The sequence below is a fragment of the Podarcis liolepis genome, assembly GCF_965112155.1.
Source record: "Podarcis liolepis genome assembly, chromosome: 3".
Classification (NCBI taxonomy): Eukaryota; Metazoa; Chordata; class Lepidosauria; order Squamata; family Lacertidae; genus Podarcis; species Podarcis liolepis.
The window spans coordinates 60,201,364-60,229,184 of record NC_139557.1 but is presented as its reverse complement, the minus strand read 5'-3'; the positions used below and the strand labels follow the sequence as shown (position 1 = coordinate 60,229,184).

Below are 27,821 nucleotides of genomic sequence, written 5' to 3'. Positions count from 1 at the left end.
TGGGAGGCCGGACAACAATTTTTTTAAAAAATCCACATGTACTCGTTTGTCTTTATGCAACATTGCAACAATATATTTGGAGATACCATTGATAATGGTTGATAACATGCAAAACGGTTTTTCTTTTATGTCTTGATTTTGTCAGGCATTGGAGTGCTTTCCTGGAAGGAAAGTAGCCCAGGTAGTAAGAACCAAACTGGGGTCAGCAGCTTCAATTCTTATTTACTAATGATCTTATATTGTCTGTTTTCGGTCAACCTGAACTCTCATTACTGGTTTAAAAGACAGTTTTGAGAGAAGGATGATCCTCCTGTTACTTTCTTTTGAGTTAATACAAGAAATCCCATGAATTTTATGCGTAGACTTCTATTTTTTAAAACCAGGTGAAAGTGTCAACACCAGTACTAGAAGTAAAATACCCATTTGATGTAAACGTGTGTGAGTGTTCCCTATACGTGGAGAAGGAGAAATTGGCCCAGCTGGATGATTGTACAATGGCCCTCGCTGCTCTGCTGGCTTCCTACCATGTCTTTGGCATTCCATACCCCAAAAGACTGTACAATACACTTCACTTTTTGGAGTCCCTCATCTTTGAAGTCAAGTTTCCACAGTTCCTTTCAGCAAAAATCAAGTAAACTGGGAAAAATGTGAATATACCAGTACTGAATATACCAATACTGCCTGGCATGCTCTGGTCCATGGGGTCACGAAGAGTCGGACACGACTAAACGACTAAACAACAACAACCAATACTGAATATTACTTAATGTGACTTTGGGGCAGAATCCACTTGCAAGTAATTCCTGGTTTTATCATTTGCCATTTTGATTGATTTAAGTACACTTTTTAGTATAATCTTGCTCCTTCAAAAAAAAAGTACAAAAGTTACCGTAGATGTTTTATGAACATTTGCTTTTATAGCAACTATCTTCTGCCAAATACTCATATTCTTAACACCCAACTCGAATGGGATGTGGGTTGTTTTTAATGTTTCCATGAATATCCTGTCCCTCTAGTTTCATAACTTTGTTATTTCCTAACAGTGTTCATAAAAATGTAATGCAACTTGATTTTAAATAACTACCTATGGTCCTGTGACAAATGCATTTTAATTTTAAACGTGTTGACTCTGTATCTAATGCATCCATGCTAGATGATTGTGCAGTTCTACCTTGACTTAAAAGAAACATTCCTCAGGAGAGCCATTAAAAATAATCATAATGGGGCAAGAATGGGAGGTTCATGTTGCCCAAGCCATTGGAACCACTTTTATTTCTAGAAGTATAGTATAGAAGTAAGGGAAGTATAAAAGTAAGACAACGATAGCGCATGTACAACGTGAGGTGATCCCTTGCCTATCTAGCTAACATGAAAATATATACCATGTGTGAAAAATGACATACTTACTTCCCACACTAATTTAGCCAGCCATGTGGCAATGTAAGTAACCCCATCATCTAGTTGTTTACAGATGTTACCAGAGGACTGAACCATAGCAAAGCTTCTCTTTCCACTCTCTTAGCTTGTGAGAATACCACACTGCTCACATGTTGAAGCGTGGAGGTTAGAAATACTCTCTCTCTATTAACACTCTGTTAACAGATATTAACGGGCTCCAGTACCAAATTCTACACTTCTAAAGCACACTCAGTAGTCTCATTTGCACATCAGAGTAAACTATTACTCTGGTTTATCACGAAGGGGCCTTTCTAGTCTGTATCTAGTCTGTGTGCTAGCACAGAAAAGAAGAGAGCCATGACCCCTGACTTAGCATTACATCCAATGGTTTCTTATGCTCCAATAAATCAGTCAGTAAGCCAACAACAAACCTTGAGTACGTATTGTGGCTTGTTGGAACAATGCAATCTAATTCATAACACCCCTGCTTCGTGTTTCTTTTCTCTTGTGCCGCAAGAGCAAGTCACAAGACAACTGGACTTTTACAAGTGAAAAATTCCTTTTAGCTGTAACATAAATTTTACTTGACTGTCTGCTTGGGCTTTTCCCTATCTCTTGTCCTATCTCTTGCTATCTTTAAATTACTGAGGGTAATACATTATTCCTGCTCAAATAGATTTTTAAATTCCCCAAGGAATTGGAGATTTTAGTTGTAGAATTTAATTTCTATCTTTCGTCTTAGATTTGTGGACTAAATATTATAATGCAGCATAAAACAATTATATAAATCCCGAATTTTACTTTTGTTGGTTAGTTCTTGTTTTAATAACTTAATACTAAATATGCTGGTGGAAATATTCATTAAACTTCTTTAATCATGCAAAAAAACAAAAACAAAAAAACATAGCATTGGTCTCCAGCAATGTTTTCATACAACAGAATAAATCAATCAGCTTCATTGTACACAGCAAAGTATTAAATTTGAGCTGCTGTGTGAAACTAAGACGACTTGTTAACAGTCTTCATTAACTGTAGTCCACTTATTTTAAACTGCGAACAATTTTTTTTTTAATGAAAATGATGAAACGATACAAAGGAATTCATTGGTGAAGAAGTAAATTCATGAAGTGTGTATTTTGTGTCTCCTTGGAAAAGGATAATATTTCCATAATTTTAATATGTTAACTTAGTTAATGGATCCCCGATAAAATTAAGGATGGCTAGTTGTGGGAAAATTAGAGCCATCAGCCAGTAAACATTAAGTACCCACTCTTTTGTAAGAGCATCTTACTAAAAAGCTTAAGCACTTCCCAGAAGTGTTAGTTTGCTCAGGCTCTTGGAGAAAATCAACACTCCATCCACTCTGACTTTTCGCCTTGGAGAGTTCCTCCTTGATGATCCTTTGGAGTCTTTGTGCTTTGAATAAAACATGAGCTGCAATGGAGAGAGCTGCCCTGTAGTCACTTTTCCATCAGAGTTCATTGTGCGAGTTCTTATCGGCAGCCTTGAACATCAGGATTGAGTTGAAGATCTTTAGGGCTGGTCCTAGCTTAATGCTCATTATTTTTACTATATCTGTTTGGGTCATTAGAAGGAAAGCTTCTCCATCAATTTGCTTGGGAAAAAAGGAGAAAATTTCCATTATTAGTAACTTTAGACATTTAGGAAGAACTCTAAATTTTAATAATAATTTAAGATACAGTGGTACCTTGGTTTTTGAACGCCGTAAACCGCAAGTAAATGCTTCTGTTTTTGAACGCACCTCAGAAGTCGAACGGCTTCCACTGAGGTACCACTGTGTTTTTCTCAATTTTCTCTATTAAATTTGCAGACCACACTTTGCACCTTGGTTTTCGAACATTTCCGAACTCGAACGGTCTTCCGGAACAGATTACGTTTGAAAACCAAGGTACCAGTGTTACAATGGCTTTAGCTGGCTCTCAGAAAACAAATCTGATTTCAGTTGAAACCAGGATCAAATAATGTCTTCAGGAATATGCCCTAAACCAGTATTTGGCCTCCTTTATGCATTTAAATAATAATTCTTGATCAGAGAAACAACAGATTTGTTATACTCACTTCGTCTTTGAACACCTTGCCATGTTCCTCACAGCCTGGCAAACTCCGTATGAATTCTGACACCTGAATTTTAACAACACATAAAATCAATGGATGTTTATCCACAGGAGGGTGCAAAAAAATACTGTGATCTTGTCTAGCAATTAACAACAAGCACATTCTTTGAAGGCCCCAGCCCCATTAGCTTGGAAATTAACACAGTTCTGAAAAATATTAGAAAAACTTGGATATTTTTTTAAAAAAAATGGCCCTGGGGTTTAGAAACATTGACCCCCTTTTCCCCACCCTCACACAAGAGCTCCATTAGCATGACATTCACTCATTTGTATGGAGGAAGAGAAAAAGATGCTACAATGGCCATAGATAACTGAGAGATTGGGGAGTCCTCCCAGTGGCTTCCTCGCAAAAAAACTGGATCTCATCACTGCATGTCTTTATTCCAGCTGATTTTAATATAATGAAGCTCCCCACCACAGGAGGTGGCCTTCACTCTTTCCAATTTTGCCTGTATAGCCTCTGTTTATGTAATCGAGGTCTGTAGCTTAGAAGAGGGTGGGGTAGAATCAGGTGGTGCTGAGCAATGATGGGAAGTTAAAGAATCCAACAATATCTGGAGGGCTGCAGGTTTCCCATCTGTGCCCTAAGACGACACTTACTGTTTTCCCTATGATCTGTTCTAACACTGCCCTAAGCGAGTATTTTAGAAAAATGAAGCTCTACAATAAATTGGAACTCAGTATAGCCAGAAGAACAAAATCAGGAGGACAGAACAAAGTCACCATCTGCATTGGTTATAAGAACCATCTGCCTTTACCGTAAGGCAAAACAAGTTGTCTTTAAAGTATGATTCCTCTTAAAGGAGTTTAGATACAGTCCACTTTCTGATAAAGACAGAAAGGTTTATTTTATGTAACAGAGCTACATGAGCATAGTTTTTAGAATTGATCTATTATATGCTACATCAGAAAAGGGTTTTTTTAAGGATTCACCTATTATTTACTATTATCCTACTTAAAAAAACCCCCTCAAATAGTTTACTAAACTTAAAAGGAACCATGTTACATTAAAAATAAATACATAATCAGCAATAAACAAATAAGCAATAAACTATACAGTGGACGCTTCTGCGCATGTGCAAAGCTTCCGGGTTTTGGCGGTCTGTAACCTGAAAAAACGCAACCTGAAGCATCTGTAACCCGAGGTATGACTGTACAATATTGTGTTCTGTACAAAATAGAGCTATAACCCACAAAGACGACATGATCAAGTGAAGTCTGCTTCAGTTCACGTCTAGCAAGAATTGCACTGGGAACACACCTCATCTGTGCTCCACTTGGAAACTTTACTGGCAGGGATTCCAGCCACAGTAGGAAGGAGCTTACTCTGCTGTTCCCATCGCAATGGAAAGGCTGGGATTGTCAACTTCGAGGTCAAAATAACTGGCTGAGGATGGGAACTCCTGTTATTGGATTCCTTGGTATCTGTAAATAAAAGGAAACAAAAACACACAAAAATACAAGCAAGTTTTAAAACTGCAGGCTGAATTATTTTGGTTCAGATCTGACTGGCCATGGCGACCGGGGACATAATCCATAAATGTGAGCTTAAACCATTAATTTGTGGCATTCAAAAAATCCTGTACATTGGCAGGTATAACATGAGATAGTACCTTTGGATTCATTTAGAGATGACTCTTCATTTTCCATCTTCCTGCCTGCGCAGCCATCTTTCTTTGCAAAATCCTTAGTTGCCTGGCATCCCCTAATTAATTGATTAAATAAATAAATCAATTAATTTTCAAGATGCTACAGAGTACAGAGTACTGAGAGTATTCCACCTTTGCATGGAATATTCTACAACAAGAAATGGAGACCCATATATGTTCTGACAGGGGTTTCCATTGTCTCCTGAGACAGACTGAAGCCAACCAACCATCTGGCAGGGTTCTTGGGAGCATAAAATGTACCAGGGAGGGAGATCTTTGCCTCAGCTTTAATTTAAGAAATACTACAGAAGGAAGCAACCAGAGTGTAATTGCTGGATTACTGTGCTGAAACACAGAAAATAACCGACAATTCTCTATTATCTTCAGTAGCTATCATAGGCGATTAACATTTTATAGAAAGTTGACAGAAATGGAAGTCACTTTTATGAGTATTTCCTTTGTCATCTGTCAAATAACACCTGCCTGCTATTTTAACACAGAAATGTAAATGGGGTATATAGAAGTGCATTACTGGAGGGGGACATCCTTGAGCATGATGCAGTGCAGGCAGCCACAGAAAATAACTAATAAGGTCTGGACAAAACACAATTCAATTAAAACAACAAACAACTGCCATGAATAGCGTACGACTACATTTATCAGCAGTGAAGCACTGTCCCATCCATCCTTACAATTTAATTCAGTGCTACAGGATGCGGTGAAAGAATTAATCCACAATAAAGAATATGCAAAACGGAATAGTGGTTCACACACACTCGCCATTAGCATGGAAAAACTCACCATAGGGCAGTAGAACCCTTGAAGAACCCCGTGATTAAAATGGGATTCTTTTTAATGTGTGCAAGGTTATAAACCACTTTGAGGGTTGTGTCTTTTTTTAACAATTAAACAAATTTTTATGGTGGGGGGGAGGTTGTGCCTAAGATTTTCCTGTTTCGCTGCTGGTCTGGGCATTTCACAAAAGCAGACAGATTTGACACAAAATACGTCACACAGACATGTTGATGAAAATAGTCTGTAGGTGAAGGAGCCTGGTCTGTCCAACACGTATACTGCCTGGTTGCGATGGGGGAAGAGTGCCACAAATACATGCATTTTGTCCAGAGAAAATATTACAGTAGGAGAGTAAATAGTAAAAGTGATAAAGAAACTGCAGTGAGTGATGTAATGAAGCTTGAAATGACATAATGATGTTTGGAAATGAACATATCAACAGATTTTTTTCTGCAACAGCTCCTCTCGCTGATTTACAGAATTCCATTAATAATCACGGGAAACTGTGTGTTTGTTTCTGCTTGTTTTGTTCTTCTTGATATGGAGATGTTCATATTGAAAAGTAAGTGTTTGGCTATTCTAATTACAGAAAAATAATTTGATCTAGGTTTCTGGGGATTTAATTGATTCTTAATTAAATAGAAAGCTTCCGTAACCTAAACACTACTGTGAAATATCAACTGCATGTAATTAACTTTTCTGAACAGAGTGCATATTCCCTGTTCACATGTTATCAGCAGCCACTTAATAATAGGGCTGTTGTGAAAATGATATGTTAAGTGTTATATTTGGGGTATCCCATTGTACTGTAGCAAGACAACAGACACCACACTATGGTCCTTAGGCAAAGATCCTTTCCCCACAAGCATCTGGTGGTGTAACATAACAGTACTGTTTTCTTCCTTTTTTATATAAGCTCTGTTTTTAATTAAAGCCATAAATATCTATATCTGCTGCAAAGGTGGTGAATGCATTTCTACGGATAAAAAAAATACTAGTTAACATTTCTTTTAAAAAGGAAATTAAAAACTTGTGTATCTCTAAATATGGAGAATACAATCTCCATGAAAGGAAGATTTCTCTTATCTGCTTTATATATGTCAGAAGCACTGGGCATTATTGGTTAATGCTATAGTGAGATTATTTCATGTTTTTTATTTTAACAACATGATACACAATACAATTATCAATAAAAACAGCAGCCTCTACATGTCTGATAGACTAAGGTTACCAGATGTCCCCGTTTCCTGGGGACAGTCCCCGGATTTACAAATCAGTCCCCTATTTAGTAGGAAGTTGAAAAGTGTCCCCAGATTCATTGGAAAAAAATCTGGTAACCTTATGACAGAGTAGTCTAAACAGAAGACTAGTAACAATATTTCTGCAAACTGATTTTGTGGGCATTGTAAGATCTGTCAGTTTCCTAAACCCAGGAACAAGAGAAAGATATCAGCCTTAAAGATGGTAAAATGTGATAGCCTGGTGCATAGTAAACAGGACAAAATGGAAAGAAAAATAGATAGGCAAATAGACAGTAATATTTCTGGGAGTTATTCATGTGGGCAATATAGAATTTGTGTCAACACTACACAAACTATGGCTATAATTCTTCCCTAGGCAAAGGCACAGCAGCTGGTGCTTGTGTTATAATTGTGCTCTATAAGTGCAGTGATAATTTGTACAGACTTCTTCAAAAACTGGGGTTGTATTGATCTGCTTACAAAAGGCAATTAGATCAATCAGAGGCTTTCATGAGCAGGAAGGAGGAAGAGGTGGTTTCTGCAGCTTCTTCCTTTCTCCTGCAGCCCCCTGGGGCACCTGCCACACTGTTCCAAAGGGTTCCCTAACCCTGTACAGCAATCCTACCCCCCCACCCCCATTTGGGTGTGTATACAAAAATCAGCAAAAACTGCCTCATTTTTCACTTGCAGCTGAACCTGAATTTCTGCTGAACCAAACAGTGGAAGAACACAGCTGGATAAAACTTTTAATTCATTACATCAGTTAGTACCATGAGAACCTACTACTTCTAATCATGTACTCAATTCCAATACAATGTTTTTAAAAATATGCTTCCAAAAAGTATGTCGCACATACACCAAAGTTAATATTTTCTTAGTGCAATGCTTTGCTGGGCTAGTTTCAGTTATGGCATTCTAGTTTCTATAGAAACTGCACAGAAGAAAGCAATGTGGCCTATATCTAAACTAGATACCTTTCGCTCCCCCTGTTCAATAGCAAAAGTACTCAACTCTTGACAGCTAGGACAACCTTGACTCACCAAGCACTCAAAAAACCACTTGAGACAGTATGCTTGAGATACTTATTCTTAGCCTGAATATTTGCATCAGAAATGCTCTTGTGCATGCCTGATCATGTTGATCAGCACAGCATTAGTGTTATCTGGGCAGGATACTACAAGTTTGACCCCTGGTACAAAAGACCCACCCACTGTGAGGCAGCTGCCACTGTTTTGTCCAAAAGGAGAGATCTTGAAGTGTCGATCTGCTATGATGCATGGAACACTCTCTTCACTGAATCATAATCACCCACTTATTTGCCAAGCACAAGTAAGCATTCCTAATCCCCTAACTTCCAGTAACAGAGTGCATCATTTATATGACATGGTGCATCTAACAGGTAGGACACCTGAACAAAGCACTTAATTCAGGAAAGCAATTACTGGCACTAGGATGATGAGCATCAGAGCTGGAGTATTCTTTATTTTTAACATATTTGAAAGGATACCTGTAGTTCTTTTCTTTGACATCAAACATTAGAGGCTTTTTGCAAAGAGGTTTCACCTCTGTGTCTTCCTGCTTTGATGAATGGAGATGAGCTGAAGATTTTAGGACAATGGGACTGGGACATTTTCTATTACTGATTTAAAATAAATGGACAAGCTTTCAAAATCCTACATTCATGTCAAAATTAATCAAAAAACCGAATAATTAATAGCAAGCTGAACACCATACAGTAGGAAAATACCATATACAATTTCCTTATCTGCTATTCAGATCTTTACAATTTGAGATGGATTCCTATTTAGAAAATACAATTACACACAAATATGGAAATCTCTTTTTGGGATTTATTTGCACCCCAACTCCAGAATCAAACCTGCATTCATGGAAGGACAGTTGGGCTCACAGAGGTTTTTCCATAAGTGGAAAGGGATCCCTCCATGAGCACATTTCCTTCTATGATTGGCAGGAGCTTCCATTCAAAGGGAGAAAATAGGATCCGAACCTGGAGATGATACAAATATTTCAAATAGGGGTTGAAATCTATTTACTATTCTGTGTTATTATAAATAAAATTGAAATTATGTAAATGTTAACCAGATATCTGATTTTGCTCTAATTGAAAAAAGTAATCTGTATATTATTTAGTTCATAAAAATTATATATAATTTGATTGTAAGGAAAAAACCCTCTAAAAAGATAAAAGATTCAAATCAAGAAAAATTGCAATACTTTAAAATATACAGAAAATTAAAATATTAAAATTCAAATCAGCATTTCTAAGCATTCTGGGTAGGTTTGCCTAAACAATGATTTTAGCAGGTGCCGAAAGGTTAGCATTTGATCTAAGTCTGCAAGCACTATAAGCTACATATAAAGGGAAATTCTGTCATAGTTACCTGATTACAGGAGATGCAGATCTTTCATTTGCTTCTGGCTTCCGGTTCCAATGCAGAGGCGGAATACTCTGAGGCATCTCTCCACTTAAGCGGTCTGAAAGGATATGTTCTTTGCTCAGATTTATCTCAGAATATGGGCAGCTGAGAGCACTGAAAAATTGAAGCAGTAAAAAGAGATTAGACATTGAAAAGACTTCCCAGCTGAACTGAACACCCTAAAGATTACAAGTTAGGTGGAACCTGTCTCAATCCATTAACCTATACAAGTAAAAATGTCTTGCAGGACTCCTACTTTAGAACTAAAGTGCCAACTAAACTTGAGCACACAACACTTGGAAGTTCCTCATCAGGGAAATGTACTGATAAAAGAAATTCATTTGTAGGTTTCTTGTGCCACAAGATGTCAATACCTCTTCTCTTCAGTTTAGTTTGTTCAGGTAGAAGCAGCCAGCTTTGTTTTCCTCCTTCTCTGGCATACAAAGCATCATAAGTTGTTTCTGTCATGTAGTGGAAGGAACTGTGCCTTTTTTGTAGTATTTTCAGGTGTTTAGATGTTACTGACATCCCAAAATACTGCTCCCTTCTGCCTGACTCACCTTTCTTGATAGTAACTGTTCAGCTCCAATGTCAGTTGGAGGTCTATGCTGGAAACGGAGGGAAGGAGTTACTGCCATGGGCATAGTTCTTCCCTCATGGATGACTTCAAAATGACTAGGCGTCTCAGCAGACCACTTATAAACTTTTTTCATTTGGCATAGTCATAATTGCCAAAACTGGCTATGAAAACCAATGGCCCTAGGCCAAAATCCCATTAGCCTGCTTGATAAATTGAGCTCTACTCAAAACAGCCTCAATCTCTGTTGTTAGAAAAAAATTAACCAAGTGCAAGACCAAGTAAAGATATTACTGATGTTATTCTCAAACCACCTAGATGAAGCTTCTAGACTTGTCCATGAAAGCCCTATGCAAGGACTTCTCTCCCCCCCACCCCCCATTAGCTCAGGGAGAATTGGGAGAATCCCCAGAATAGCATGCAGGAGGAGGAGGAGGAGGGGGATTATTCTGTTTCACAAGCTACAATGCTTGCGCCAACATAACCATCAGAAGAGCATGGCATTGCCTTTCTCCCTCAGTGACTCGCAGGCCATAGTTTGAGAACTTCTGTTCAAGCGTAATAGTAGGCAATGATATTGGAAGCCCAAAATGAAATGCTAAGAGGAATTGGGAAAACTTCAGAATCTGAATTGAAAGTCCAAGTGCAATTTTTGTTAAGTAAGCTGCTTCATCTGTATGAATATAGCATTGGCTTTCACAGGACACTTGGCTTCAGAGCTTTTTGCCAGAAGCAGACAAACATTTCCTGAAGTATTTGATAGCATACATTAAAAAGGAAGGGGATAAATTAAAGAAATCACACTTCTAAAGCAAGGTGAAAATTACAGAATGAAATAAAATTAATTAGGAACTGAAATTGGCATCATAGTCCCCACAAGTCCTAGGTGCCACACAAATTGCCTAAAATTGCTCTTAACTTTTGACAGTAACACAGATATGTAACTATTAACTGAATGCACAAAATGAAGCTTCGACACTTTGCCAGACACAACAGAAAGTATATGAAAGAGATTCTCCTTTACTTGTCAATAAACTAGAACACCTACTGTGAAAAAGAATTACTCTTTTCTTTTCTTTTCATTTCATTTTATTGTTATTTTAGGAAGGACTGCCTTTGTGCAATATAAGGGGGGGAAATGAGCTCACAATTTACCTGTGGCTTCTCTTTTCAAGACAGTAGCTATCCTCCCAATTACCATTTCACATTTATCCCTCATTGTGACATAATTGCTTTTGATATCACAAGCATCTTCCTCAGAGCAGCAACCTAGCAATCTATATAACCACTCTGAAATGGCAAATGTAAAGACAAAGAGCAATCCCAGTCTCTTTTTAGTCTTTAGCTTATTCTGTTGGGTAGTCCAAAACACCAGGTATTTTTCAGGTTTGGACCAAAGGAGCTATATGTTGTGTTAATCAACTTTCATTGTTTTCCTTTAAGCATTTGGCTCTGGGAAACATTCAATCCTTACAGATGCTTTCCAGAATGGAAAAGAGATCAATTCTTCAGTACTGTAGGCCTTGCAGCTCTTTTGCTATTGACAGAAAGAATGCCAGAGCGCAGCATGCGAAGAGTGTCTTATAATAGAAGAAATACTGCTGACATTTTTCCTTAGTGCATTTATTTGTTTCAATCATGCACTTCCATTTGGGTTGCCAGCCTTTCTTCTCTTGTTCTTTCACTTCACTCTGAACTGCCTTTCTTTCTCATTCACTTCTATTAGTTCTTATAAAAAACTGTGGACTAGGGTGGGCTCAAGTAGGTGCTGGGGTTGTTTTTGTTGAATATCACAACCAAGATCCAAATATCTACTTTCAACAAATCTGAGAGCTAGGGCATACACGGAAATATTTTTTTTACATTTCTCCTTGAAAAACAGAAGGGATTCAAACTACTTTTGAAACTCTGTCCTGGTAAAGCAGTGTGTGGCAGGTCAGGATTGCAGTACCATGGAGAGTTCCGAGTGAACAACTTGCTCTGACAAAGACTGAAAGCCATTTAAAGCTTCCACCTGCATCTCTCCCAGGCTCCACCCCTTTTGGTGAGAACTTAAGATTCTTAAAGGGCCAGCCTTCTGGCCTGAAGACACAGCCTCCTGCCCAGTGAGGTACTGTGGGGGACATTTGTTTTTTCAGGCTCAGCGGAAGGCATCTGTGAGAATAAGACATCTGTGAGTCAGGTTCTGGCTCTACAGGCCCTGGAGGTTGTGCTATGGGTTGTTTGTCAGCCTCAGGATCAGTAATCTCCTGATCTGCAGAAGAAAGTTCAGAGTCCTCAACCTGGTCTGACTCCTTAGCCACTGACTGCAGCCTCCAACTGTGCGCCTTGATCACAACTGAACTCTGGGGCCATCATCCTCTACTTAGTTTCAAAAGATAGCATGGAGGGCTCTTTGGCACATGGGATGAATCACAAGATTCTTCAGATCTCTGCCATTATATACACTTGTAAAAAAATATGAAAGAATCAAAAAATAAAAGGAAAGGAAAACCATCTCCTTGCTACTGCAATGTTAGAAAATAGGGAAACTAATAGATAATTTTGGAGTAAAACCTTAGCACCTTAAAAATCAATGGGAGCTGTGATGTCATTCGATCCACAACTACAATGAAAGCATTTTGCCCAAGTTTGTCCTTCTTTGCTCACTATGTTTTAAAACAACCAGCAAGTTGTACAGGAACTATACAAACAACAAATAAAGCATTTAACTAAAAATGTATGAATTAAAAAGCACACAATTTATTCACAGGAGACACCAAGCAAGCTAATCTTCCTGCCTTTAAACCAGGAGGGATTCAAATAAATGAAGCTTTTTCTCAGGAAGCGGTAAATTTATCTGTACATTGCTCAATTTCAATAATCAATTTATTGACTATGACCGCGGAGTCAAAATCTGATTAAAAAACTTAGAGATGCAAATGAAGTTCAGTATTGCATTTGAAAGAAAAATGGAGATGATTCAGTCCTATACAACACACATGGTTAATGGAGATTTTAATCTGTAAAACAAACAAAAGACAACTAAAAATATAAAACCAAATTACACTGTAGGAGGAACTGAGGCATAACTCATGTCTTTTAAGACAGGTTCTGTATCCAATTTTAGGAAATAACTTTCGTTTATAAGTGAATGCTTTAGATTTACAGTTCTTAAAACAGGACTACTACGTTAGCACTGTATTATGCAGATGGCTTATTTTGGAACTCAGCACCAAATGAAGTTGATTTGTCTTGGTTTCCATTTTGGTTTTTTAATAAAGCAAAGTAAAAAGAGACTTTCACATGAGCAGTACAAGCTCAGTTTGAGAAATATACAAGTAGGCTTGTTCTCTCTCTTCCTTTGTAAACAAATTCCCTTCTCCATTTCTGGGTTGCCATAACCATGTTCAACTATGACAAACTATGGTTTAGCACAAACTAGGTGTCTTGGTAAACTCTGAATGCAGGAGTTAATCATGACAGCCCCCATAGCCACACCCCCAAACCCTAAATCCATAGCCCCTCAAAGGAGAATCCAAACTGATGTCAAAAAAGATAGCTGTGCAAGGAATGTTTACTACAGAAATGAAGGAATAATGTCTAGTCTTTCAAGAAGGACTCCAGTCCTATATATAATTACCTGAGTGTAAGGTCCATTAAACTTAGGGGTGCTGACTTCTGAATTAAAGGTTAATTGCAAGGTTAAACTTGCAAAACACATTAAGCATCAACAAAAGATATTCAGCCAGCTAAAGCCTCTTTGTCTCTTCAGTCACTCACCTGAGCCAGGAGACACCATCAATTACCCTGGTACTCCAGCAAATGTCATCACTTCTGCTCTGGAAAGAGCAGAAGGGCTGCATTCGCCCAAGTTTCCCTTCCACTACAACACTGAAGCTTGGAAGTTGCCATTAACCATAGTTGTTCAGTTCAGATGTCATTAAAAACTAACAGTAACTTGGAGATGGAGGAAGAGGAAACACAAGAAAGGAGGAGGAAGAGGGACTACATGAGCTTGCAGCATGTTTCGCCATCCTCTAAACCACTGTGTTGGTGTTTTAAATCAATTCGTAAATCCTCCCAAGCAGCACAGCCTCCAGGTCTCCATTTAACAAGCCAACCATAAATCATCAAAAATTAATCATGTTATACCCTACATTGGGTTGTTGACACCAGAACAAAATGGTATACAATATCCCCTTCAAATGAATACACAGCTTAAAAAACAATTGGAAGAAAAAGAAATTATATGATTCACTTGACATCCTCTTTACTGAGGAATTGTGAAGGCTTTAATTTTTAAAAAGCACTAGACAGATCAGAAGTATGTCTAACAGCATAGTAAATCCCACGTTGTATTGAAATGAAACCAGTGATATAGCAAAGCAACAGAAACATTGCATTTCTGTAATCAACAGTGTTTTTGTGAACTCTGTTGATAGACAAGAGAAGGAGTCCACATCTTCACAATCAATGACTACAAGTGACATTTCCACTAGAAAAATAAGAGAATGAATCACATAGTGATTAATCTTTCCAGTGGGTGGATGGGAGACTGTGTTTGCATGTGGGCTTAAATACTCAGAACATAGTCAATCTAAATAGTCACACAATTTGAGGGTGTGTTTTTTTTACAAACAAGAGAGTGAAGAAAGGGAAAGTAGGATTATAGTGTTGGGGTGGCGGGAAGTTATGCAGGACAGCTCCTTGCCCCCCCCCCCTCCTAGGGCTTCTGAGTTTATGCAGATTTTCACACTCTTCCACAACCAGGTGAGTTATACAGGAATCTTAAAATCAATTCTACGTTGGCTGACCTTTGTATTATAAGGTATACTTTGTAAGACATTCAATACACAATTCCTCACATAAACACACCAGACACTCCCATTTGTATGCAAGCCCAAACACTTTTCTGCAAAGCAGAACCCCCAAAGCCCTTTTTAACATCTACATTTTAAAAGGTGCTCATTTTAACCCTGCCATAATTAATCACCGCAGGTTTCATCCAGCTCAAGCAAAACACTTATCAGAAAATGGCCAATCTGCCTACTCTCAGACACATGCTCTGACAGCATAAATGCACCTTGTCATAAAAAATTCAAAAGTACATTTTCAGCGCTGAGATGAAAGAACCCACGGAATAAAGCCTGACGTAGATAATTATATCCATTTTATATTGTCCTTTTAATTCAAGTGGACAGTGGGACACAATCTGAGGATTCTAGGATGACTTGGATTCAGAAACCTGTAGGCTCCTGCTATTTTTTTCCCTGAGTGCTTATTGAACTAAATGTCCCAGTAATTTTAATATAGTTGAATTTGTACTTAAACTGAATTGTAAGACTGCAGTAGCAGCAAATACAAGTTATAACTGAATTAGTTTTCTTTCTCCTTAGCATTATGTAGTAACAAATATAGTACATATTTGTGCTGACCTGCTTTATATTGATGCTTTTCATCTTCAACCAGATATCTATGTATGAATGCTATATTATGTATATATGTACGCATGTACAAACAAGTCCCCCTACTGCAAATAGTTGCTCCAATTCATGGAGGGCAATGGGCACAGCAATGGGGCAGAGGCAGGGGGAGGGGGTAGTCCCCCCGTCTCCACTTCTCCCATCTCACTCATTGAACACACATTGACAAATGCCTGAAGAAAGGGCAGGGGGAGAAACTAATAATATATTTTATCTGTTTTCCAATTATTTTGAGTGGTGCTTAGATCAGAAATTCTGAAACACGCATTTCTAAACAAAATAAAAAAATTCCTTCCAGTAGCATACTACAAGGAGTGAGTCTCTGTGACAACGAAGAACAAGAGTGTTGATTTCTAGATTAAGCAGAAGGAGTAGTAATTGGCACAAAGTAAGGGGTACATTCCACAGATGGGTTTATTAACCAAGTTAGCATTTAACTATGTCTATCTAGCTGACAGTAGTGACAAAACAACATGTTTTTACTTCAATAGAGGCTATCAGGCGCACTTAGATACCCAAAGGCGAAACACTGATGTGCTCACCAATTGCACAAACCTGTGAAAACTACTCTGTAAAGATAGGCTACATTGCTTGTGTGCGTATAAAGATATAAACACACACACACACAGAGAGAGAGAGAGAGAGAAAGAGAGAGAGAGAAAACCCAGCAAGAATTACATCACGCAACTGAGCTTTAAACCAGAACATACCAATGAAGTTCCAAACCTTTCCATGTTCATTCCAAAGAGGTAACCTGAATTCCTGTTTTCTTCCTCTAGTCCACATCTTCTTTTTCACAAACAGCAATTAAGGCTGCAATTCTATACCCCATTTCCTGGGTGTAAGTTTTATTGAACTTCATGGAACTTTCTTCTGAGGAGATGTGTGTATAAGCTTGTGTTAGAAATCAAGTATGTGCAGATTCTAATTGGACATCCAAGTTTAGCTATTTCACACATACCTGTGGTGGCCCGTATGTCTGGCTCTTTTTATGTGTCCAACTCCTTTGCAGCCCGCTGTAGGACATCCTCCTTGTTCTAAAGCTTCTACCAATTCCAAAGGACCTATACAAATAATATGGGAGGTAAGATGCAAGGCATTTGTAAGAATGGAAGTTATGTCTCATGTTTAGGCAAACTATAGTGAATATCTGTTTAAGATGCTGAAGACCAACAAGTACAAATTACCAAGATAGAATATTTAAACCTTACTAAAATCTCTTGCAACCATTTCATTATCTTGTTAGTCAAAAACTGACAAGTATTTTGTTCTTTAATAAATTATGACTCGATTGTATGAATATTGAATCAAACAATGATTTATGTTATTCTGCACATAAATATTCCTGCATTCAGGATATAGATGCAATTTCTTTCACAAGCTATTAAGAATTTATTTCTTCTATTTTGTTTTTGAAAATTTAACTCCTCCTGCAAAAAATGAACACCCTCTTCCGCCCAGAAAATTTTTGTCAATAAGGAAACTACAACTTAAGAGGTTAATTTATCAATTGTTTCCAAGAGCAAGCATTATTCTCAACTGATCCTCCAAGTATTCACTTCTAACTACAATTGTATGATTCTATAAACTATTACAGCAGTAACTGACTTGGCTCTAATATGCCACATCACTTTTTCTAAGTCAATCACATACTTTAGAAATATTTCTTCAGAATCTAGAGGATGTTTTAAAAGCATTCATATACTGGTTTCTATTTTTTACAGTGAAATAATAGGGATGCAACATTTAATCAACAAAAGGGTTAGATCAATTGATTAAGCACATGAAGGCATAACAAAGGTTTTTAAAAACAAAAACAAAAACTGTTCCTCCTTTGTTCAGAATGTGAATTTATAAAGAACTATAATTTTGCCATGATCTGGAGTAACGTGAATTCATATTTAATATCAAGTCAGAAATTAAGAATATCACTATTTCCCAGTCTCCAGTACCAAGGTTATTTGCTTCAAAGATACTGGCTTTGTTATGCATACTAGACTTATTCAGTATTACAGAGGTGGCATCAAACAAAGGGCAGGTATTCAATATCCTTTCTTTAAACTTCTACTATATCTTATAGAACATCTCACTAAGTGGGGGCTGAAGAGGATGTCCAGTTTTCCCACACCAGCCAGCAGGATGGATATCAGGGCTATCTGCATCGATCCAATAATCATAAATACTATCCCAGCCATCAAAGTGGACCTAGAACACAAAGGAATATTACATTTCAAACTTAAGCAAAGTTCTATTCCCATGCAATCTCCAAGAGTGCTTGGCTTTCATTAGAGAACATAATGGTTAAGAGAATCCATTTGTTCAAATTTCAGGCATTATGTATTGGACAAGGGTATGTGGGAGAAAAAGTTCGTCAAATAATTCAGAATTATCTACCAGGCTCTCGTCTTACAAATTACAGCAGCTTTTGCATTTACTGAGATAAGTAATAGACCACAATGACAACTAGTTTATTAAAGTGTTAATGCATGAGCTTAACAATTTCTTTAGTACAGAATGGTCCTCAGTATGAGTCTATGTGAGGCCAGAATAACTTGTGATGCATCAAGTTAAACATAGCTCACTGACCATACAGTGAAGCTTCTCCAGTGCTTTTGACAGATCCTATTGTTGCAGTCACAGGCATACAATAAAAATAGGGCACTGAGCCCCTGATGGACCGCCACAATTTTTGCCCCACCCACATCCCCCTGAAATTCCCCTGCCCCAAACACACCAGTTATACTGTTACTATGCAGTAAGTAATAATGATGATGATGATGATGATAAAAAGGTTAAGTACTATCTAGAACAGGATGAAAGTTTTGAGGACTTAAGCTTGCATTATTTGAGGCATCTAGTTCTGGTTTTCTAAAATTATTCCTCATCCTGCAAGCCATAAGTGATACCAAACACTGTAGATATGCAAGAAAGTAGTTCCGAAAAACAACCAGCAGATAAAAGCGCTGTTAACGTCATGGAGTTTAAAATACGTACGGTAGTAAAAATGTTTAAAATGTTTTCTTTCCTTGCTAGTTTCATTTTTATATCATATCTAAGAGGAAATGAATGGGGGTCTGAAGGACTAGCATCGTACAAGATGAAATAGGATATGACTGAACGTATACCTTTATTTCAATACTTTTTGGACACAATGTACTAAGCAATACATTTCAGGTGGAATTTGCAGTAAAATGACTGGAGATTAGTGCTCAACTCAGCCGGAACTAAAGCCTCAGGTGTGATTATGGAACTGCTGGGTTTGCAGGCTTCTTCATTCACTTTAATTGAAGGAAATCATTTCTACGCCTGTGGATGTTTGTTCCCCCTTCTATGGGAGTGAATGGAGAAGCCATGTGGGACAGTGTGTGTAACATGATACCGCCACTCAGAAGGGATTGTTCAATACAGTAATTATAAAATATATTTAAAAGTATGAATTACTTTAATTCTGTGGTCATCAGTATCTACCACGGTTGCGACCCTGATTAGTACAGGATTTCTCTTGTCAACTACTTCAAGTTTCATATTCTTCTGGAATCCATGAGAAGGTTTCTACAACAAAGAAGAGATTGAGCTGCTTATTATTTATATCCTTCTTTTCTATTAAAAATAACCAAAAGAAAATAAATATAAAAGAATTTTTTTTAAAAAAAACATTAATCAGATTTGTTACAGCTGCTCCCATAGTTTACAATGAATAATTGATGTCAATTAAACTAAAAATTTAAAACAGCATATGCACTTACTTAAACTGGCATTCACAGCTTTTAAAAAAAACCTTTGTTAATGACGTTGTGTTGTATGCAATTGTGTCCTTCCACTGCTGAAAAGCTCTTTGGTCCAGCTGAGACTTCTGTGAGTGGGAAGTGGGAGGAAATGGTTGTTGCAAATTTCCCTTTTCCTATGTCCAGCCCTTTTAATACTGTTGAAATGCTTTGATGGGATTTCAATCTACACTTACCACATCTACCTCTAGTGGGAGAAATTATTTAGCTTCTTCATTATACAGTAGGGTGGAGAAAGAAAAGACATACCCAATAAACGTTTGCCAGAGTATTTTACCTTGACAGCTACAAAATAGCAATATTATTATTTTGATATGCATGTTGATTGCAAGCTGAAAAGCCAATATACTATTATATGCTACTTTGTTTATAGCTCAGTTTTAAACGTGTTTGCCGTCTGCTTTGTTGTTACTGTGGCTGCCTGCTTTACTATTCTTTCATTTTTTTCATATTTTGCTATGACTTACTGGCCAAGACAACAGCAGAATATCTTAAGACTGTCCCAAAAGGTAGACTTTGTGGCTTCATGATCATGCCAATTTCTCTCTCTGTTACTCTCAACCCTCTGATTTACTTAGCTGTTGTTTTTGTGTACCTGCTGAACTGAAACTTGCCTCCAAAGCTGAAACATTGGTAGCTTTTAAACCATTAAGGTTATATGTTTATATATAACACCTAAGCTAAATAATTTTATAAAACAATGAATGGTGTGGATAGAAGGAAAGTTTTCTTCATCTCTCAAAAAACTACAAGTGAGGGTCACCAACAAAACTGACTGCCAGCAGAATCTGAATAGAAAAAGGAAGGAATTATTCATATACTGCACAGTGAATTAACAGAATTTATGGCTAATTATAGAATCAATCTCTTCTTTCTTAAACTGCCAGCATGCAGGAGCTGGCTGGACTAGGGACCCTCGCTTGCAATTTGTGTTTGAGAGGGGGAAGGAAGCTTTGGGGCAAATGAGCTTTTCCCCGAACGGAAACTACAGCTATGCATGCTCACAATATGGATTAGGATTCCGCGCAGTGGTGCCACACTCTGGATTTCCCCTCCCCACTCTGGCAATTTATGGAGGAAAAAACACTCACACATTTGTAGAGTTTGGGCCCGAGGTAGTGGTGGTCACTAATTTATAGGCATTTATTTATTTACTATTTGATGATTCTCCTTTCTCCTGGAGCCCCTGCCCTGCCAGTTCTCCAAAGCAGATTTTCAAGGGGCACAAGGGAGCTGCAGGGGAAAAGGAAGTATCACTGAAAGTCCCCTCTCTTCTTTCCTATACTGTCACATGAGCAGAACTCCTCCCAGGAGAAGCTTCTACCAGTAGAAGCCACGAAGCATAGGAACAGCCATGAAGCATGAGATAGGCATATGAGAACGCTGCACATTTTTCTTACCACTTTAAAAGCCCTGGCAGGTGCTGGTAAAGAACTAGTTTCTTCCAAATATTTCTCCCAAGAAAAATGCTTGGCATGTGGATAGTCTGGAAAATAAATGATGATACAAGATGTAATTATGTCACGCAACACAGAGTTAGGATGTTTTTCAGGACTTGTTAGGTTTAAAGAAGCAACAGAAGAATAAATAAATATGCTTGCACTCCTTCTGCCATCCTGCAATGCAAAATATGAATAATGGGACTTGTCAGCCTCCCTGTGGACAGAGACCCAAGCTCCCGAAGCCACCTCTCTCATATCTCACCTTGAGAAGACCCACATCTATTTTTCATATTATTTCACTCCTTCTGACTAGTTTTCAGAGGATGTGCATGTTTTACTCTAATGTGTGTTGTCATACAGTTAAAACACAACATCATCAAAGAGAAGCTCCTGAACTTTAAAAATGATTAAAAGGTTATGGTAGAAGTAAGCCTCTGGCGGCCCTCAGTAACAATTATTTTAAGGATTCTGAGCAGATCAGAGTCCTGCAGTTATGAATAAATAAATGAACATTTAATCCTCACACGATCCCAGTCACCTTTCTCCTCTGCACATTTTCTAATCCTACTTTTAGCTTGTTCCTCGGTTGTTCTCCTAACAACTATATGCATAAGGCCACCTATTTACCTGTCTGTGTGCTTCTCCCACACACCATATTCATTGGGACTATCTCTTCATATTTTCCCTGTTCTTTTTCAACTACATCATTCCCAGTGTTTACACATTCACTTCCTTCAATACCCTTCCTTTTCTGCATTATTTCCTTCAGCCTTCATTTGCCTTCTTGCCTCTTCTTTCCCTACCCCCTTCTTCTTTCCTCGGCCCTCTGCTGCTTCGTGCCACTTCCTCTTCCAGAGGTGAGCCCCTTTTTCTTGAGTGGGCACTAGGACACCACCAAGTGGTTGCCATCTTCCAATTGCTTGAGACAGGACAAAAGTAATTACGCCAAAGAATCTCTTGAGTCACCACTCCCTTAAAGTGGCTGTTTGGCAGTTACCATATTTTTCGCTCAATAGGGCACACCGGACCATAGGGCGCACCTAGTTTTTAGGAGGGGAAATAAAGAAAAAAAATTATCCCCCCCCCCAGCCCCAAAGAGCAAAGAAGCCAAGACAGCCAGCGGTATCAATCCCGCTGGCTGTCTTGGCTTCCTCTTTAGCCACGCACAACCTCTCCAGCCGGGAGAGGCTGTGCGCGGCTTCGTTTTTAGCCGCGGGGCTGGGGCGGGGGAAGCGGAAACAGGTCCGGGAGCGGAGGCAAGGTTGCGCAACCCTGCCACCACTCCCGGAGCTTGTGGGCTGGGGGAGCGCTCCAAAGGTTTGTGGACAGCTGCCTGAAGCCCAGGGAGCGCAGTGGGAGTTGACACTGCGCTCCCCAGGCTTCGGGCTGCAGGCTGCTATCCACAAGCCTTCGGAGCCTGTGGGAACTCCTGCCGCGCTCCGAAGGCTTGCGGATAGCTGCCCGAAGCCTGGAGAGCGAGAGGGGTCGGTGCACACCGACCCCTCTCGCTCTCCAGGCTTCAGCGAAAGCCTGCATTCGCCCCATAGGACGCACACACATTTCCCCTTCATTTTTAGAGGGGGAAAAGTGCATCCTATAGAGCGAAAAATACGGTACTCATGTTACTGTAAACACAGGCTTCAAAAACGGTTTGAAACCTAACACACTGCGTCGACCGGCTTCAACTTTTGTCATGTCAGGGCTGCCCAGCATCAGGTCCCCACTCCTTCTACATGTGATTGTACATCCCGAAAAGGACTTCAGTGACATCAGAATAGTTCGTTCAGTCAAGACAGTGGCTTCATTACAACTATAGATTTAAAAATAAGAGAACTCCACTTATTAGAATCTCAGGTATAAAATAGACTGGAATTATTAGAATACATAAAGAACCAAAAGTGAGAAAATTCTGCTGTGACTCTGAGCATCTAAGCATCGAAAACTAAAAGGCCTGTGCATTCCAGCTCTTAACGTTTTACTGAGTCAAGTACTAATCTGAACATTTAGGAGTTACACATCAGCTTTAAATGCAGATAGTCCCCTGCCTAACCAGTAATATCTTAGCAAAGCTGCTTTTTAGACAAAATTTCCACTAACACTGTAAATGCAGAATATAGCTTCATACTGGCTACTATCATGAGGGAAAATATTGTCACTGTGGGAAAGCCAATTTGAGTTTTCTCTGTTTATAAAATGCATACTGTTAAAAGGTAACAGCTTACAAAGCATTACTTTTCCAAGTGACTCATAATATGGTAGTGAATTACACCATCACTCTGTGTGGGCTATTTTACAAAACTCTCTACTAGCAAGCTACAATTACATCACTTGCAGGTTCAATATTTATAGTACATTTAAGAAGATTTTCATGCTCTAATTTCATAGCTCCAAGGTATTATTCATGATTTCCACAGTTTATTGATTCTCATCTGCTAGTTATTACCGTTTTCTGTAACACATTTTCTCTTTTCCATGGTAGTCTTTTCACTTTATTCACATAATGGCTTACATGAGCTCCCTATTCTGTTAAAATTCAGCACAGTTAAGGGTTGTAGTCAATGGTAGCTCAGCAGTAGAGCATCTGATTTGCATGCAGAAGGTCCTGGCCTCAGTCTCCAGCTTCTCCAGCCAGTCACGTCTAAACAATACAGTCGTACCTCAGGAGTCGAACGGCATCCGTTCCGGAAGTCCATTCGACTTCCAAAACGTTCAGAAGCCGTACCGGACATTCAGGTTCCAAAGAACATTTGCAAACCAGAAAAGTCACTTCCGGGTTTGCAGCATTCGGGAGCCAAAGCATACAAGTACCAAGGCGTTCGGCTTCCAAGGAACGACTGTACTGAGCTAGATGGACCAATACGCTTACTCAATATAAGGAAGCTGCCCACTATGTCCCTAAGTTGCTATTGGAAGAAAGGCAAGACTCAGGTGTCCTGATTTGTGTGAGTTGAAGCACTATCTGTCATAACAAAGCCACTTCTGGATGTACCTCTAAAATCTTAAGTACTTTAAGGATGATCAGGATTTCACCTTTTCCAGCGTACATAATATTCTGGCATACATTTTTATTCTCTCCCTTCTCCCATTATTGTCCCTGCAAGCTCACTTTTAAAGTGAGAGGATTTTTACTCTAAGTAATCCCACATTACAATTTCTAGTCTTGTGAAATAAAGTTGTGCACAGACGTGCTCTTTCATACAGACCTCGAGGGGTTACAAGGGTCTTTCTGTGCTCTTTACACCAGCCAACTGGATGAATATGTGGACTAGCCGCTTCACACCTACGGGAGAAATGTTGATTTAGTTAGATTTCATTTCTATAAATGTCTTAAACAGCTTCCTAGGGTCTGTCTAAAGCAGCTTATGGTCAACAGAGATCTGGGCTGCCTGTAAACAAAAATGCTAGACAAGCTCCGGAGCTCCAAGAAACAGCCCCTCAAAGGAATTTTGTCTGAGCACATTAATTTCTGGCCTAAAAAATTCAGCTAAAGAACTGATCCTGCCTTACAAACCATTCAGAAATTACCCAGAGAAAAAATGGTTACCTGTGAACACAAGCCTAAGACACTAATATATAACCCAAAAAGGATGGGGGGGGGGGGGAGAGAATGCAATGCACTGATTTTATTCACCATAGGTAACTATTTGAGTGGCTAGTTACAAGCTTACATTTTGTAGCTTTTTTGTTCTTCCAATTCGTATGTCTGAAGATGTTTTTAGATGCTGTGAGTTGCATATGCGAGCATATGGAGAAGCAAACATTTAAGCCAATAAAATACAAACTGTGCAAATTGTTCTATTGTGGTAGAATTAGCTCTCTAGTTCAGTAAGATTGTTAGGCAACTCTACAGAATGCTGTCTGAAGACTCTGGCATAATGTATATATGCTTATGAACCTTTCTTCTTTTCTGAAAAAGAGCTCTCTCATTTGTAAAGCACTTGTATTACCATGAGCCCCTGAATTGTAAGTAATCAGTTAATGTCAGAGCTGCTTGAAGATCCTAGCTCACAGAGGATCACGCTAGCCAGCGATCATTAAGTGAAAGTCTTTATTGAGTTACAGTTTCCATTCTCACGCTGCTGCGCGCAACTCTACGTCTAGTAGCTAGATCGGCGAGGCTCCGTCTGAGTCTCCGCCCCGTGTGCACCAACTTAATATCCTAGCCCGGCTCCACCTTTTCCGCCTGACTGTCCTCCTCTGGGTCCCTCTACCCCCCGGGGTCTCTTCCTTCCGGGATTCTTCTGACGCTGACCCCCCGGACCCTCCTGTCTCCTTGCGCCGGGCTTTAGGACCTGGCTCCCTTTCCGGGCTGCTTACTGCGTCACCTTCCTCTGCATTTGAACTTGGCGCGCGCGCCCAACCTTCCACTTTCCGCTTAACCGTTTCTTCGCTCCCCGATGGAGGTGTGGCCACTCCTGACTCGTGCCCTCCCTCCTGTGGTGAGCTGCCAGCGCTTGCCCCCTGGCTCCTTTCCTCTTCCCTGCTCTCTGGCGGTGACGCTGGTCCCGATTTCCAACTGCTCTCCTCTGAGTCCCCTCTGGCTCTATCTTCCTGGGGTGCCCCCCTAGACTCCCCCCTTGCCCTGGCCACTGGTGCTCCTTTCTGTGAATCCTCTGATTCACTGGAAAGACTCGGAGATCTCGGGTCGTCGTCATCACTCATCTTTTCTTCTGCCTCCTCCCCTTCGCTCTCTGTTTCCTCCCTTGCCCTTGCCTCTGCTCCTAAACCCCTGACATCCATCCCCCCCTCGAAGCCCCCCATTCCCCCCTCCCCTCCTTCCGGTGCTGGAGCTGGGTGCTGCTGTTGCAAAGGGACGAACGTCGGATATCGTTCGCTTCCCGTGGCGGGTCTCCATCTGAAGTCTCCCGGGTCTTCCTCCCTGCTCTCGTCGACGACGGTCACCTCCGCTTCCATCTCTGTGCCGCCGTGCTCGAAACCAGGGTCGTCCCCGAAAATGTCCATGTCCGTCTCTCCCTCACTTCCTCCTGGCGGCGTTGCTCGTCCTGAGCATTCCAGCCACTTTCTGCGGAACTGCTCCTCTGGCCTATCGTCCCACCAATACGAGGGTTCTGATGCAGATCCCGAGGGTGACCCCTCCGGGGAACGGACGTCTCGTGTCGGGTCCTCGTCCGAGTCGAACCCCCGGAACGTGCTGGCCGAAAGCGTGGGCGTGAAAAGCCAGTCGTCGAAAAAGTCTGCTGGCATAGGTCTATGTGGGAAGAGGGCATGAAACTCGTCTTTGAGCAGAGGTTCGTCCAAGGCGTAGCCCGGCACCCAGCTGTTCGCACTGGCCGGGGTGCCCTCCTTGGCGAGAAAGTATTCTACCCCCTCTTCCCCCCATCTGGAGTCCAAAATCTCCGTGACTTCGTTGATGCGCTCCTTCTGTGCCACTCCCGCGTGCCCTGTTCTGTCTCTGACCGGACTCGGCGCCGTTCCGGGTTCCTGGAACCTGTGCGGTGCCTTGTAGGGAGTGAGCACCGATCTGTGGAATACCGGATGCATTCTGGAACCCTCCGGAAGTGCCAGTCTGAAAGCTACCGGGTTGACCTGCTCTTCGACTTGGTAGGGCCCCAGTTGTTTATGCCCTAGCTTCTTCTTGGCCAACGACCTGGCCGGCACTGCGTGGGCTGCTAACCAGACCCAGTCTCCCACGTGGAGCTCTTCGCCAACCCTTCTGTGTTTGTCCGCTTGTACCTTGTATGCGTGCTTGGCCAGCTCCAGGTGGCGCCTCAGCTGATCGTGGACTTCCTGCAGCTCCGACGCGAACGCATCTGCTGTCTGCGGCTCCCCCTCCCCCATTCTTTCCAGTCCCGGGAAGGTTCTGGGGTGCCTCCCGTTGTTGGCGAAGAACGGCGTGACCCCCGTGGACACGTGCTTCGTGTTGTTGTAGGCGAACTCGGCAAGCGGCAGGTAATCCACCCACGTCGCAGGCTGTTGATTTGCATAACATCTCAGGTACTGCTGCATGATGGCATTGACCCGCTCCGCTTGCCCGTTGGTCTGCGGGTGTCTCGCCGACGCCAGGTTGATCTTGACGTTCAGGAAGCCCATCAGTTTCTGCCAGAAATTCGAGATGAACTGCCGCCCCCGGTCGGACAGAATAGACCGTGGCAGACCGTGAACCTTGAACACGTGGTCTATGAACAGTTTGGCGGTTTGCTCCGCCGTGGCCACCTTAGCACACGGAATGAAATGTGCCATCTTGGAAAACAGGTCCACCACCACCAGCACTGCCGTCTTGCCCCTCGAGCTGGGCAGATCCGTGACAAAGTCCAGGGCCACCCTTTCCCAAGGTTCGACCGGAGTTTGCAGCGGTTCCAACAGTCCGGCCGGTGGTCTGTGCACTGGCTTGGCCCTCTGGCAGGTGTCACACCTCGCCACGTAGTCTGTGACCTCCCCTCTCATTCCAGGCCACCAGAAATCCCTGGCTACTAATTCCACCGTCTTCTCCTTGCCGAAGTGCCCGGCAGTGGGCGCGTCGGCATCTGCTGCAGCACCTTGGCGCGAAGGTCGTCTCCCGGCACGTAGATGGCCCCTTTACGGATGAGCAAACCATCTCGTAGCTGGAAACCGTCGGCCGCTGCCTTGCCCCTTTGCACCTCTGCCATCTTTGTTTGCGCGAAGGAGTCATCCTGCAATGCTCGTCGCACCGCCTCCAGGTCCACGGTTGCCGCGGCGCACGCCCACACTGTTGGTGCGAAGATGTGCATGGCGGCTGCTGGCGTTGCGTCCTCCAGATACTGCGGCTTACGGGAGAGAGCGTCCGCCATGATGTTGGTGTCCCCCGGGACATACTCTATGCGGAAGTCGAAGTTCGCAAAGAACTCAGCCCAACGTATCTGCCTCTGGTTTAGGAACTGTGCCGTGCGCCAGTGCTCCAGATTCTTGTGGTCCGT

The 27,821-nt window shown here is 40.9% G+C and overlaps 2 protein-coding genes across 18 annotated transcripts in view; one reads left to right on the top strand and one right to left on the bottom strand.

Moving 5' to 3' along the window:
- Positions 1 to 4,831, top strand: part of SAMD3 (sterile alpha motif domain containing 3) — a 49,432-nt gene extending 44,601 nt beyond the window's left edge. For 2 of the 3 annotated variants that reach the window (XM_083498165.1, XM_083498166.1), the window contains exon 11: positions 384 to 2,103. In XM_083498165.1, the coding sequence (XP_083354291.1) occupies positions 384 to 635 (252 nt within the window). In that variant the 3' untranslated portion in view covers positions 636 to 2,103. Of the gene's footprint in view, positions 1 to 383; positions 2,104 to 4,714 lie in introns of those variants that run through there. The other variant, XM_083498168.1, reaches the window with a different exon arrangement.
- The window catches only part of L3MBTL3 (L3MBTL histone methyl-lysine binding protein 3), a 68,202-nt gene continuing 42,622 nt past the window's right edge, over positions 2,242 to 27,821 (bottom strand). For 11 of the 15 annotated variants that reach the window (XM_083498093.1, XM_083498096.1, XM_083498105.1 and 8 more), the window contains 11 exons: positions 24,129 to 24,205; positions 20,884 to 20,969; positions 19,140 to 19,250; positions 17,789 to 17,903; positions 16,660 to 16,762; positions 9,621 to 9,770; positions 8,726 to 8,857; positions 5,147 to 5,238; positions 4,795 to 4,958; positions 3,478 to 3,540; positions 2,242 to 3,013 (listed from right to left, as the gene is read on the bottom strand). In XM_083498093.1, the coding sequence (XP_083354219.1) occupies positions 2,870 to 3,013; positions 3,478 to 3,540; positions 4,795 to 4,958; positions 5,147 to 5,238; positions 8,726 to 8,857; positions 9,621 to 9,770; positions 16,660 to 16,762; positions 17,789 to 17,903; positions 19,140 to 19,250; positions 20,884 to 20,969; positions 24,129 to 24,205 (1,237 nt within the window). In that variant the 3' untranslated portion in view covers positions 2,242 to 2,869. The remainder of the gene's footprint in view (positions 3,014 to 3,477; positions 3,541 to 4,794; positions 4,959 to 5,146; positions 5,239 to 8,725; positions 8,858 to 9,620; positions 9,771 to 16,659; positions 16,763 to 17,788; positions 17,904 to 19,139; positions 19,251 to 20,883; positions 20,970 to 24,128; positions 24,206 to 27,821) is intronic. The other 4 variants (XM_083498100.1, XM_083498097.1, XM_083498098.1 and 1 more) reach the window with 2 other exon arrangements.